This window comes from Elephas maximus, chromosome 4, assembly GCF_024166365.1.
Source record: "Elephas maximus indicus isolate mEleMax1 chromosome 4, mEleMax1 primary haplotype, whole genome shotgun sequence".
Lineage (NCBI taxonomy): Eukaryota > Metazoa > Chordata > Mammalia > Proboscidea > Elephantidae > Elephas > Elephas maximus.
Window position 1 is genome coordinate 196247108 of NC_064822.1, and position 14659 is coordinate 196261766.

Consider the following 14659-nt stretch of genomic DNA (forward strand, 5'->3'; position numbering starts at 1 on the left):
TTGGTGAAGAGTATTGAACGTACCATGGACTGCCAGAAGAAGGAACAGATCGTCTTGGAAAAACTATAGCCAGAATGCTCCTTAGATGTGAGGATGGTGAGACTTCCTCTGGCTTACTTTGGACACCTTATCAGGAGGGAGCAGTCCCTGGGGAAGGACATCATGCTTGGTAAAGTAGAGGGTCAGTGAAAAAGAGGAAGACCCTCAGCAAGATGGATGGACAAAGCGGTTGCAACAATGGGCTCAAACTGCAGCGACTGTGAAGATGGCGCAGGACGGGGCAATATTCCCTCTGCTGTACATAAGGAGTAAGACCACATAGCACCTAACAACAACATCCTCGCCCCAGGGGCTAAGCTCACACTCCTCCCACCTCTCTAAGGCCACTCCCCCATCACTACCCCATCCAGGGTCCCACCTCTGCTGGCTCCACCCCAGATCATGTCCAGAGCAAAACCCTCCCCATCTCCACTGCTGGACTAGTCCTGGCCGCCCTCCTTTCCCACTGGACACCCTCCTTTTCTCTGCACCCGCTGGTCCCCACCAGCACCCAGAGGGAGACCCCCTAACCTCCATTGCCACTTGTCCCTCCTAACAGACCCCGTGGTTCCCTGCACTTCCATCTAAGCCTGCTTCCCATCCCTTGTCCCCAACCTCCTGTCCTGTCTCCCCTCCACACCTCCCATCTCAGCCTCCCGTCTCCCATCCTCATCCCCTATTCCATCCTCTCAGCTCCACAGCCCTGCCTGACTGCCAGCAGGCCCCAGCATTCCTGCCTCCCCCTCCCCACTGGCCCTGCTCTGTCTGTGTTTGAGACCCTGGACCTCCTATGGGACATCTCCCAGGCCTGGTGGAGCTGGCTCTTCTTCTGAGGGCAGGCTTTGGGGTGAGCAGCTACTGCCCAGGAAGTCCTGGTCCCCATCACACCTGCCCCATCTCCTCACTGTCGTCACCTGCCTGGTCCCCATCACACCTGCCCCATCTCCTCACTGTCGTCACCACGGCACATGGGCGCTCTGTCCGTTTCCCCACTAGAGCCCAAGCCTGAGGCCAGGGTTCCCACAGAGGATCAATGAACCACCTCGGGGTTGTCCCATCCGCGCCAAGCCTGTCCCGGTATCTCCTGACTCGGGCACTGGGACCACTTCCCAAGACAAGCTGGGTCCTGTCTGGGCCTGGACTTCCCGGACATGTGGAGCTGGCGAAACCCTCCCTCCAGTAAAGATGAGTCACTGCCCTGTAGGGAGGACCCCCCATGAGCCCCCTCCTGGCATGAGCCTCCCCATGAGCCCCCCACCTGCACAAGCCCCCCGTGGATGAACCCCTCCTGATGAGTCTCCCCCACATGAATCCCCACTACTCGGCTGAGCCCTCCCCAACAATAAGCCCACTCCCAAGCCCCACCCCATGAGGCAGTGTACGTTACACATGGGTGGGGTACAGACTGCAAGGTTGGAGGCCCTTCTGCTGAGGCTGCCCAGCTGGTGGACCGGGGGCTGCAGTCTTCTTACCTGCACTGCAGGGTCACCAAGCACCCAGCTGGGACATCCGGCCACAGGGCAGCTCAGCCTCTCGTGTCACCACCGCCCTGCACCCCCAGGGCCCTGTACCTCCTCACCTGTCACTCCTGTGCTGTGGGGGCCAGGCAGGGCCCACCTGTGGGGGTGGCATGGGGTTTACCTGTAAACAGGACAGACCACCTGCCTGCAGGACTGGGGAGTTACCTGAGAACAGGAGAGGCCGCATTCTGTGATCCTGGGGATGGCCAGGCTCTGGTAAGTGCTCCAGGTCAGGGAGAGGAAGGCGACCACCCGCCCAGCTAGCATCTGGCCAGCGTGACAGTGACTGCTGAGTGTGTGCGTCTGTGTTTAGGGGGGAAAAGGGTGCAGGGCGCCTGGCAGCTTTACTCCCCAGCCTAAAGACAAATAGACTGGCTCCTGAGGGCGGTTCCGCACGTGGGCGGCCGCACGTTGGCCTGTGGACTTCCCCTTGGCCACGCCCGGTCCTGGGCCAGCGAGGCCAGGGTCGGGCTTGTGCCAGACTCACACTGGGGTTTCTAGCTGCTCAAGGAAATTGCCTGGAATCAGGTCTCTGAGGCATTTGGCCTCCAGGTAACTGCACCCCCAGGGGGGCAGGCTGGCTCCTTTGGGGTCCTGGAGCCACTGCACACATACTCCTTAGCTCCCATGTGCAGGCCCATCTGGTGTGTGTGTCCTGGTGGTGGGGGTGGTCCGTGGTACTTGGGGCACTGGCAGAGTTGCTGTCTGGGTGCCTGCACCCCAAGTCCCAGCCCCAAGCCCCCAGCCCCCAGCCCCCAAAGGGGAAAAGCTTTCCTGAGTGGAGCCTTTGACTCCACCCCAGGCCCAAGTGCCTGTCACAGTTCCTAAGGTGGGAAGGAGGTGTCCACATGGACCCTTCCCTCCCTCGCCTTTCCAACCCTAAAGACAGCAAGACCCTGTAGCTGTGGCAGCCCCTGGGGCCAGGTCTACGCTCAGAGTGTTATCTGTTTGCCCTTCTTGATTTGAGGCCTCACGCACAGACCCCACAGGACAATGCTCGGGCAGAGATGCCATGGGCCCCTTTGCCTCCAGCGCTCTGGCTGCGTTGCAGGGCAGTGGGCAGGAGCGGAGGGGGGACCCTGACTGGGGAGTAGGGCCTTGGCCCTGGGCCCTCAGTTCATGTCAGCCTCTCCTGTGCCATAGGCTGGGCAGGACAGGGGCTCCCACACTGTCCTGTGTCGGGGGGGGACCCTGCCTGGGACCCCAACAGAGCACCCCAAGTGTGAAAAGAGCTGACATGGAGTGGAGGGGCAGTGCCCCAGGCCAGGGCCCCTGGGAGTTCCACCGTGCAGACAACGCCTTGGCTGCTAGGCTGCCCCTCGGCCCCCCAGTCTGATGTGGACACAGACTTGAGTCAGAAGCCAAGGTGGTGAGCATGTGAGGGGCTTCAGCCTGGAAGGATGGGGCACAGTGGGGACTGGCCCTGCCCGGTCTCCTGCCCTGCCCTGTCTCCCTCTCCAGGCTGCTCCCCCAACACCAGCAGGAGCTGCATCCATTTGCTCCCACTGGAGGGGTAGCAGTGGGGAGACAGGCCGGTGCTGCTCCTTTTACTGTCCCCTGGCTGGCCCTGGCACTGCTGCCTGTCACTGCCCTCTGCAGCCTGCATCCCATCTCTGAGGGTAGGGGAGCAAGGAACCCCCAAATGTGCATGGACCCACCCTGGCGACTCCTCATAGGCTCCCTCATCCTGTGCAGGCCCCAGTGGTGGGGGCCCCAGCCTGAGTCCAGAAAGGCCTTGGGGCTCTCCCACACACACTGCCGACCCCCAGAGACCCAGAGGCAAAGTCCGGTGGAACCGCAGGGTCCACAGTGCAGCCCCTGTCCAGCCCGGTGGAAGGCGGCTGCCCGCTGCTGTTGAATGGGGAGGTGGCGCCACAGTGCGTGTGGAGGGGAGCTCAGGAATGCCAGGAGGCCTGCTGACTCTGACCTATGTTGGCCCTTCCACAGCAAGGGGTATGGGGTGTGGGTGGGGGATGCAGGCTTTGGATGCAGGGTCAGGGACGTGGGGTAAGGTGTATAGGAATGAGACGCAGGGTGAGGGGTACAGGGCAGGTTGGGGGTGCCAGGACTCGGGTTGGGTGTGTGGGGTGTGGGAGATGGGGTGCCAGTGCAGGGTGCGGTAGTGCGGTGCAGGGCGTGGAGTGCGGGGTGCTGGGGGGGGCGGGGGCTGCACAAGAAACACCACCCGGAGCGTCATGGTTCTCTAAAATAGCTCTGTATACAAGCCCTTCATCTCAGTAGATTTCCGCTCTGGTCGCCCCGGAGGCCGCCGGCCGCGGGCGCCTCGTTCCGGTCATCCGTCGCGGTCCGGGTCCTCATTGGCGGGTCACTGGCCGCACAGACCGCCCTGCCCGCCGCCCAGCGGCACGAAGGAGGCGCCCTGCAGCACCGCGGCGCAGAAGGAGCGGCAGCGCTTGCAGGGCTGCGCCGGCTGGAAGGGGCCGCGGCACACTAGGCACGGCGTGGCCAGGTCCCGGGGCCGCCCTTGGGGGAGAGAGAGGTTCAGCCCGCGCGGTCCCCGCTGGTCCTCACCCTGCAGGGCGGCCGGCCCGGAGCCAGCGCGAGCGGGCCGCCCGCCAGCCCCCCAGCCCCCATGGCCCCACCAGCCCCTAGCTCAAACTCAGGCTGAGGGGACACCGCGTGTCTGGGCAAGGCCGTGGAGGGGGAGGCTCCTGGGCCCGCCTGCCCGTCCTCAGACCCCGCACCCTGACGTCCTCAGACCCCCCACCCTGACACCCCACTGAGGCTGCGGGCAGCCCCGGCCATGCGGGGTGGGGGGTGCTGCAGCACAGACGAGCTCCCCTCCCAGCCCTCACCCCCAGCCCGCAACACCGTCACCGCGACTCGGAAGAACAGAGCGCGCCCCAGCGGCCACGGGCCCCGACTGAGTGGCTGAGGCAAAAGGCGGCCATGGCCTGCACAGGGCGGGGCGCAGGGCACAGGGCGGCAGGGCCAGCCCACATCACCCTCCCCCAGGCCCTTGCACTGGTGCCCAAATGAGCTGTTCTCACCCAGCTCTTCCTCCGGCCTCACCCACTTCTAAGCCTCCTCCAGACCGCAGGCCGGGCGTTCTGGAAGGTGCAGCTGCTCCGGCCCTGCCTGCGCAGACGCGGCCCCTGGAGCTGAGGGCCTGTCCCCAATGCTGCCCCCCACGGACTTCCGCACTATTCTTTCCAAGTGTCGGGCAGTCGGAGGCCGGCAGCGGGCAGAGACACCTGTCCTTAAGGGTGGTCTCGGCCTCTAGTGGGCAGCCCAGCCCCCCACCCCGTCCCCTGACCCTCGCCCCCGCCCTCGCCCTGCTAAGCCCAGGGCTGGGGCCCTGAGTCAGCCCTCTGCCTGTGCGGGCGGAAAGCTAGGGTCGGGGCTCCCCAGCCAGTTCTGCCTTGGCCCCGAGCGCAGGCGTGACACCCACCGCCAGCTGCACACTTGGGCCTGGCTGAGTCACTCCCGGAGGCGGGTGGGGAGGGGGAGCAGGCCACTCAGCACCTATGCAGAGCCGCCCAGGCTTCCTGGAGCCTGGAGCAGAGCCTGAGCCCGGAGTGGGTGTCCGAGAGGCCGTGCCAGCCTGGCCTACCAGACAGCCAGCCTGAGGGGGCACTCTTCAGGTGTGGGATGCAAGGTGCCAGGTGGAAGCAGTTCCCAAAGGGCCCAGAAGGAGGGCCAAGCCCAAGGCAGCTCTGGACTGGGCCTTTCTCCCCACATCCTTCAGCCATAAACAGAGCACTCTGGGAGGTGCTAAAAAGTGGTCATCCAGTGCTAGTCTAGTGCCTCAAGGGCACAGATGGAGGAGGGAACGGACCACCTGTGGGGGGCAGGGGCCTGAGAGCCATGTACATCACTGGGCACCCCTGAGTGCAGTGTGAGGCCTGAGCGCCAGCTCCTGTGTGGAGGTGGAGAGGATACCAGGAGCCAGGTCTGAGAAGGAAGGGCCAGGGAGAGGGAGGAAGAGGAGAGGAAGAACGCCTGCCCAGGGAGAGGAGGCTAAGGCACTGGGGTGCTGAGTGCTCTGGTGCCCAGCACCCACACTAATCCAGTCCTGTTGGCAGAAACAACCGGGCATGGGCGTAAAATCTGAAAAGCGTCTTCTTCAATCCGACGAAACATAAGAAACGCTGGGAGGGAGCGTTATGAGAGGGAACTAGCCCAGCCTGTGCTCCAAGACTTTGCTGGCGTGGCTGCCGAAGCTCTTGGGATGCCAGGGGCAGGCCATTGGCAAGAGGGGTGGGAGACATCCCCAATAAAGCAGAACCCCAAAGGGCTACATCTCAGTGAAGAAAAAAACCAAAAATACACCTGCCAACACCTGCCCCACCCCGGGGCCCTGATAGGAAAGTTTCCTGTGCTGAGCAGTACCGGCAGCTCCTGAGAAAATGAAACCCCGAATTTGCATGAAGATTTGCATGACAAATTCTTACTCCCTGGGTGGGGGAGGTGGGGTGACAAAGCCTCAGTCGTCTAATTTAATTTGTTACGTAAAGTTGATTACTACAGTATCCACACACGTGCTGTTACATTAAACGTAAACGTTAAGCATTGGTTAAAAGACACGTTTTTGTCAATCTGGATTAAAAACACCAAATTTTATATATAGAAACATCTAAAACATAAGATAACAAAATGAAAGAAAGAAATATGCCTGAAAAAGTCAAACCAAATAAAGTTAATAACGGAGTCTGAAAAAAATACGAAAGAAGAATTGACAGAATTACAGTAAGAAACTGATATATCTCCAAAGATCTTTTCACATTTAAAAACTGAAAGATTTAAAAAAAAAAAAAAAAAGTAAGAATATAAAAGATCTGGACAATGTAATAAACAATCTGGTAAAATTTATGATACTTGTTATGGATTGAATTGTGCCCCCCCAAAATATGTGTCGACTTGGTTAGGCCATGATTCCCAGTCTTGCGTGGTTGTCTTGCATTTTGTGATTGTAATTTTATGTTAAAGAGGACTAGTGTGGGATTTTAACACTAAGGTCACATCCTTGATCCAATGTAAAGGGAGTTTCCCTGGGGTGTGGTCTGGACCACCTTTTATCTTACAAGAGATAAAAGGAAAGGGAAGCGAGCGGAGATGGGGGAACGCATACTCCCAGAAAGCAGTGCCAGGAGCAGAGTGTTTCCTTTGGATACAGGGTTCCTGTGTGGAGAAGCTCCTAGTTTAGGGGAAGATTGATGACAAGGACCTTCCTCCAGAGCCGACAGAGAAAGAAAGCTTTCCCCTGGAGCTGGCACCCTGAATTTGGACTTTTAGCATACTTTATTGTGAGAGAATAAACTTCTGTTTGTTAAAGCCATCCGCTTGTGGTATTTCTGTTACAGTAGCAGTAGATGACTAAGACAAATTGTGTCCCTCTAAAATGTGTGTCAACTTGGCTAGGTCATGATTCCCCGTATTGCATGGTTGTCCACCATATTGTCATCTGATATGATTTTCCTATGTGTTGTAAACTCTAACGTCTATGAGGTTAACGAGGCAAGATTAGAGGCAGTTATGTTAATGAGGCAGGGCTTAATCTACAGGATTAGGCTGTATCCTGAGTCAATCTCTTTTGAGATATAAAAGAGAGAAGTGAGCGGAGAGGTGAGGGACCTCCTCTACCACCAAGCAAGAAGAGCCAGGAGTGGAGTGTGTCCTTTGGACCCAGGGTTCCTGCTCGGAGAAGCTCCTAGACCAGGGGAAGATTGATGACAAGGACCTTCCCCCAGAGCAGACACAAAGAGAAAACCTTCTGCTGGAGCTGGTACCCTGAATTTGACTTCTAGCCTCTAAACTGTCAGAATAAATTTCTGTTTGTTAAAGCCACCCAGCTGTGGTATTTCTATATAGCAGCTCTTGATAAATAAGACAGTACTCATCAATTGCAGAATGCACATAGCTTTCATGTATTGAGGAATATTTACAAATATGACCACACAAGCAAATCACCACAAATGACCAAGTATCAAAATAATAGAGACCAGAGTCTATGATCAAAATGAATAATGAATCAATGAATAAAACTGACAAAATTCCGACAAGACAGATCAAGAGATGAAAAAAGAGAAAGGACAAATGAGCAGTATTAGAAATAAAAAGGAAGACACCATCTCATGTACCACAGACATTGAAAAGATAATAAATGCAAGGCCGGTTTCACATTCATAAACCATGTCATTCACCACAGGAACAGAATAATGGGGAAAAAGTCATATGATCATCTCAATAAATGCAGAAGAACGTTTCATAAATTCAATACCATTCATAATAAAAACTCTTAGCAAACAAAGAATAGAACTTCCCCCAACCTGATAAATGTAATTTGTGGAAAATCTACAGCTGAAATCATAGTTTATGGATGTCTTATCCACTGAATGTCAAAGTGGTGAAATGAGGCAAGAATGAGAAACAAAGGCCTAAAGATCAGAAAGGAAGAAGTAAACTGAATTCAGATGCAGGTGATGTGAATCCAAAGGCCTCTACCAACTACTGGAACCCAGAGTGCACTTACCAAAGTTTTGGAACACAGCGTCAGTGTTTGAAAAGCAGCTGCATTTTCTGTATACTAGCAACAACCAAACCAAACCAAACCCGTTGCTCATGAGTCGATTCCGACTCATAGCAACCCTATAGGACAGAGTAGAACTGTCCCATATGGTTTCCAAGGAGTGGATTTGAACCGCTGACCTTTTGGTTGGCAGCCGTAGTAACTCTTAACCACTATGCCACCAGGGTTTCCAAAAACTGGAAAATAAGATTTTAGATGTCATTTATAAAAGCATCAAATATATATCAAATACCTAAGAATAAATTTAATAAGAAGTGTCTGCATGAAAAACATTGCTTAGAAAAACTAAAGAAGACCTAAGTAAATGTTGAGATTTAGCACATCTGTAGATTGGAGCCTCCGTATTATAGGATGTCAATTCTCCCTAATATGACCTATGCATTTGATGCAATCCCAATCAAAATCCTACAAGGTCTTATTATAGAAATTGACAAATTGATTGTATTTGATTGTAAAATTTATGTGGAAATTCAAAAGGCAGAATAGCCAAGGCAATCTCATAGAAGAGACAAAGTTGGAAAACTTAAACTAACATATTTCAAAACTTGTTTCAAAGCTGCAGGAATTAAGACATTGTGGTACTGGCATAAGGACAGGTAAATGGGGCAATAGAATAGAATTCAGAATTCATTCTGGAGAGTCGATGTATGTTTGACAACAATGGTAAAGCAAATCAGTGGGAGAGCAAAGCCTTTTCATTAAATGGTACGGAAAAAACTGGATATCCGTATGAAAACAAAATGGTCTTGACACATTCATACCAGACACAAAAATTAATTCAAGATGGATCATAGACCAGAATGTCAACATCAAAGCCATAAAGCTTCTAGAAGGAAACAGGACATTTGGTGACCTTGGGGTAGGCAAAGTTATTTAGACAGGACACCAAAAGCACTAGCCACAAAAGGAAAAATTAAATTATTGGAATTCACACAATATTTCTACTCTTCAAAAAGCATCATTAAGAAAGTGAAAGACTGCAGACTGAGAGAAAATATTTCCAATACACACATCTGGCATATAGGCATACAGGATATATAAATAAAAATTTATATTTATAAATTTTTGGTGGTGGTTGCCTTCCAGTCAATTGCAACTCACAGTGACCCTGAAGGACAGAGTAGAACTACCTCATAGGGTTTCCAAGGCTGCATGTAATCTTTATGGAAGCAGATCGTCAGGTCTTTCTGCCATGGAGCGGCTGGTGGATTCAAACTGCAGACCTTTCATTGGTGGTTGCCGTTGAGTCAATTCCAACTCATGGTGGCCCATGTATGCAGAGTAGAACTGCTCCATAGGGTTTTCAAGGCTGTGACCTTCTGGAAGCAGATCACCTGACTTGTCTTCTGAGGTACTGCTGGGTAGGTTCAGACCACCATTTTTTTTGATAGTTGTTGTTGTTGTATGCCATTGAGTCAATTCAGACTCACAGCAACCCTATATGATAGAGTAAAACTTCCCCACAGGATTTTCTAGTCCCTGGTGGTGCAGTGGCCAAGTACTAGGCTCCTAAATGAAAGGTCTGCAGTTTGAATCCACAAGCCGCTCCATGTCAGAAAGACCTGACGATCTGCTTCCACAAAGATTACATGCAGCCTTGGAAACCCTATGAGGTAGTTCTACTCTGTCCTTCAGGGTCACTGTGAGTTGCAATTGACTGGAAGGCAACAGGTTTTGGTAATCTTTACAGGAGCAGATAGCCAGGCTTTTCTTCAGAGGACCTCGGACCTTTCAGTTAGTAGTTGAGCACTTAACCGTTTTGCCACTCAGGGACTAATATAAAAACTACTACAAGTAAATAACAAAAAGACAACCTAATTTTAAAATGGGCAAAAGACTTAAAGAGGTACTTCACAGAGGTAGGTATCCAAATGGCCAATAAACATGTGAAAAGATGCTCAGCACGCAGGAAAAATGCAAACTAAAGTTAGAAGGAGATTCTACTATATACCAACTGCTGGGCTACTAACCGAAAGGGCAGAGGTTTGAGCCCACCCAGCAGCTCCATGGAGGAAAGACCTGGTGATGTGCTCCAGTAAAGATTAAACCAAACCAAACCTGTTACCGTTGAGTCAATTCCGACTCATAGCGACCCTACGGGACAGGGTAGAACTGCCCCACAGGGTTTCCGAGGAGTACCTGGTGGATTTGAACCACAGACCTTTCGGTTAGCAGCCGTAGCTCTTAATCACTGTGTCACCAGGTTTCCTCCACGTGTATAGTCACCATTCATGATGGTGAAAAAAAGTAATGCAATGAACAAGTCGTTGGTCTTGCAAAATTCTATCATTCGATCTCCGGCATCGTTTCTATCACCAAGGCTTTATTTTCCAAGTACTGATCCTTCTTCTTTGTTTCCAGCTTTAGCGTTCCAATCACCAGTAATTATCAATGTGTCCTGACTGCATGTTCGATCAATTTCAGGCTGCAGAAGTTGGTACAAATCTTCAATTTCTTCATCTTTGGCCTTAGTGGTTGGTACATAATTTGAATAATAGTCGTATTAACTGGTCTTCCTTGTAGGCATATAGGTATTACCCAATCACTGACAGCATTTTATTTCAGGATAGATCTTGAAATGTTCTTTTTGACAATGAATACAACACTATCCCTCTTCAATTTGTCATTTCTGGCATAGTAGACCATATGTTGTCTGATTCAAAATGGCCAGAACATTTCAGCTCACTAATACCTACGATATCAGTGTTTATGCATTCCATTTCGTTTTGACGATTTCCAATTTTCCTAGATTCATACTTTGTATGTTCCACATTCTGATTATTAATGGATGTTTGTAGCTATTTCTTCTCATTTTGAGTTGTGCCACATCAGCAAATGAAAGCCCCGAAAGCTTGGCTCCATCCACATCATTAAGGTCTGGTCGACTCTACTTTGAGGAGGCAGCTCTTCCCCAGTCATCTTTTGAATATCTTCCAACCTGGGGGGGTTCATCTCCCGGCATTATATCAGATAATGTTCCGCTGCTATTCATAAGGCTTCCACTGGCTAATTCTTTTCAGAAGTAGACTGTCACGTCCTTCTTCCTAGTCTGTCTTAGTCTGAAAGGTCAGCTGAAACCTGTCTGCATGGGTGACCCCACTGGTAATTGAATACCGGTGGCATAGCTTCCAGCATCACAGCAACACACAAGCCCCCACAGTACCACAAACTGACACGTGAGTGGGGGCTTGTGGAGGTGGGACCATGCAAATAAGGCTTATGGAACCCTAATTAGGGGGTCAGTCAGATTTGCCATCCTGCTAGGCTTAAAGGGAGACATGGAGAGAGAGAGAGAGGAGATGCAAGGCAGAAGACAAAGAGGCGGCAGAGACAGCAGAATGAGGACAGAGGGAGACCTGTAACACTGGAGATGGCAGGAAGTAGTGGCAGAAAAACATCTGTGGCAGAGGCAACGGAACCAGGAGACCGGCAGGAGACAGCATGGTGTGCTACCCGGCCCACAGAGTGAGAAAGCTGGGTACTTTCAGATAAGAGGCTTCCTGGTGGTGCCCCTGGGTATGTACTGGTGGAACTAAAGAGCGTTGCAACATTCGCCTGAGCAGGGCAGCAGCTGAGGGGCAGAGAGAGGCCTGACTGCAAGCACGGCTGAGAAGCTGTCCTGATTGAAGAGCTGTACCCTGAGTATTTCCTGATCCTGAATTGTAACGTGTTACTTTCCTAATAAACCCCATAATCGTAAGTATGGTCTGTGAGTTCCGTGTACCCGTTACAATGAATTATGGAACCCGGCAGAGAAGTGGAGTGCCATGGGAGGGCAGATGGTGTCAGAATTGGTAAGAAGGTCGGAGAGAGGAGATGTGTCAGACCTCAGCCTCACAGGAATCAGCCTTGGGCTGTTGATGCTGATGAGTCAGACTACGCCTCCTCCACACCATTCTTACACAGGGCCGTGAATGGGTTCACACCGCCAACCTTCAGGGCAGCACTTATCCTGAACACCTTGTACTACTCAGGGACACCGTAACAATATTCTGTAAAAACAAAACAAAACATTTACTAAGACCTCATGCTTGGTAAAGTGGAGAGCCAGTGAAAAAGAGGAAGATCCTCAACAAGGTAGATTGACACAGTGGCTGCAACAATTGGCTCAAACGTAGTAACAATTGTGAGGATGGCACAGGCCGGGCAGTGTTTCGATCTGTGGTACACGGGGTCTCTATGAGTCAGAACGGACTCACTGGCACCTAACAACAACAACATGACATTAAAAACCACCAAATGCCTGTGCCAGAACTTTACCTTGAAGACCACAAAACACGACAGAAAAAATCAGAGCTCTAAGTAAAAGGAGTAGTGTATCACATTAAAGGTTTGAAATTCTGTATATAAAAAAAGGTCTCAATTCTCCCTAAGTTGACCTGCAGATTCAACGGGTCCCAACTGAAATCCTAGAAGCTTTTTTTTTTTGAAGTTGACAAGCTGATTCTGAAACATACACAGAAATTCAAAGGGCCAGGACTGCTACTGATGCTGAGTGTCCCTCCCGCCTGCTCACCGGCCTTGGCCGAGTGACCGTCTGCTCCCCACAGCACTTCACAGCAGAGCTTTAAATACACTGGCACGACTGGCTGGATGGCTCTCAGGGAACAAACATGCCATGGGCATGTTACTCTGTCACTGGCCAGGAATGAGGGTCAGGTGGTACCAGCCAGAGCCCAGCCGGGAGCCTGGACACAAGCCCAGTTAATCCCACTGAGGGCATACTGCCGAAGACCCCCAAGTGAGAAATGCTCCTCACAAGCCCTGATGCTGAGGTTGTTCTTCTGTGGGACTGCTGCAGCAGAAACCTGGCTAATCTACAGGAACTGGTACCTAGACCTGGTGAGGTGCTGTGACAACACCTAACATTGACTGGCGACTAGCTGGAGTGGGGAGGAACTGTGACAGCACCGGGAAAATGACGGACCTGTTAGGTAGTGGCAACACGCTAACCGGCACGCGATGACTTAGAAGGCAGAATATATTTACCTAATAAAGGTGTGGTACTGCCAGTTTTAAGGCAGAATGTTGATAAGGTGAGCTGATATATTTGGATAAAAGATCAAAAAAACCTTTCCCTCTTACGCATGAGATTTCACTTTAGGCTAATTTCCTGGCTCTCTTCCAATGGCAACTTGATTAAGATAACTGTAAACTATGTTGGTAGGCAACATTGCTTATAGCAAGCGTGACCCTGAACGGTCGACCGCATCCAAAAGAACAAATACTGTATGATCTTCCTTACATGAAACAAGCAAATATATAGAAATAAAAAATTATCAGTTGTTACCAGGGATGGAAGGAGGAGGAAAAGGGGAGTGTTTGCTTAAGGGGCATTTAGTTTATGTTACTGGCAGTAATAATTTGGAAAAGGACAGTGAGAATGGTTGCACAACTTGAAGAATGAAATCAATGTCAGTGAACTGTACATGTAGAAATTGTTGAGATGGTGTCCCCCCAAAAATATGTGTCAACTTGGTTAGGCCATGGTTCCCAGTATTGTGTGGTTGTCCTCCATTCTGTGATTGTAATTTTATGTTGAGAGGATTAGGGTGGGATTGTAACACCACTCTTAGTCAGGTCACTTCCCTGATCCAAGGTAAAGTGAGTTTCCCTGGGGTGTGGCCTGTACCATCTTTTATCTGTCAAGAGATAAAAGGAAAGGAAGCAAGCAGAGAGTTGGGGACCTCATACCACTAAGAATGCAAGTACCAGGAGCAGAACACATCTTTTGGACCTGGGGTCCCTGTGCCTGAGAAGCTCCTCAACCGTGGGAAAATTGAGGACAATGACCTTCCTCCAGAGCTGACAGAGAGAGAAAGCCTTCCTCTGGAGCTGACACCCTGAATTTGGACTTTTAGCCTACTTACTGTGAAGAAATAAATTTCTCTTTGTTAAAGCCATCCACTTGTGGTATTTCTGTTATAGCAGCACTAGATGACCAAGACAGATGGCATATGTTTTTTTATGTATATTCTCACCGCAATAAAACAAACAAATAAAAATTAAAAAAAAGAAAGAGGGAGTTAACCCAAGAGCTGGAAGAATTGAGAGGAACTACAGAGAGCCCGGAAACATTCGAACTTGCAGAGCTGAAATATTAAACTTGTTGTCATACCAATCCAGTGAAAGATAAAACTGAGAAATGCTTTCAGTTGGGAAGGCCTACTGAGACTTAGACTCAGAAGAATGGCCAAGTCAAAGGTCCGGTTGCCACACCCTTTGTTGAGACCTAAGAAAGGACTGCAGTGGTGCCTGGCAGGCCCTTCAGTTGGAAAAAATGGCTCCTAGAAAGGAGACTAAGGATTTTGTCCCACAGAAGGCTGACACTCCCAAAAGACCTATCATTAGGCTTAGAGATAGGGACATGTCTTCAAAAGTATTGCAGGAGTGGATTTTTGTACACAGAGTTGGCCAGAAGAAAACGCATTAAAAATGTTTTTGAAACTAACTAAAAGTAGATCAAAGACCTAAATATAAAGCCAAAAACCACAAAGTTCATAGAAGAAAAAGTAGGATCAACACTAGAGGCCCTAATACATGGCATTAA

At 50.9% G+C, this 14659-nt stretch overlaps 1 protein-coding gene across 6 annotated transcripts in view; it reads right to left on the reverse strand.

The window, feature by feature from the left end:
- IL17REL (interleukin 17 receptor E like) overlaps nt 1-2120 on the reverse strand; it is a 63881-nt gene extending 61761 nt beyond the window's left edge. For all 6 annotated transcript variants that reach the window (XR_007517449.1, XM_049884716.1, XM_049884718.1 and 3 more), the window contains exon 1: nt 1725-2120. Coding sequence is in view for 5 of the 6 variants with exons in the window: in XM_049884716.1 (XP_049740673.1) it covers nt 1725-1826 (102 nt within the window). In the remaining variant the exon portion in view is untranslated. The remainder of the gene's footprint in view (nt 1-1724) is intronic.
- Between the last annotated feature and the right edge of the window lie 12539 nt (nt 2121-14659).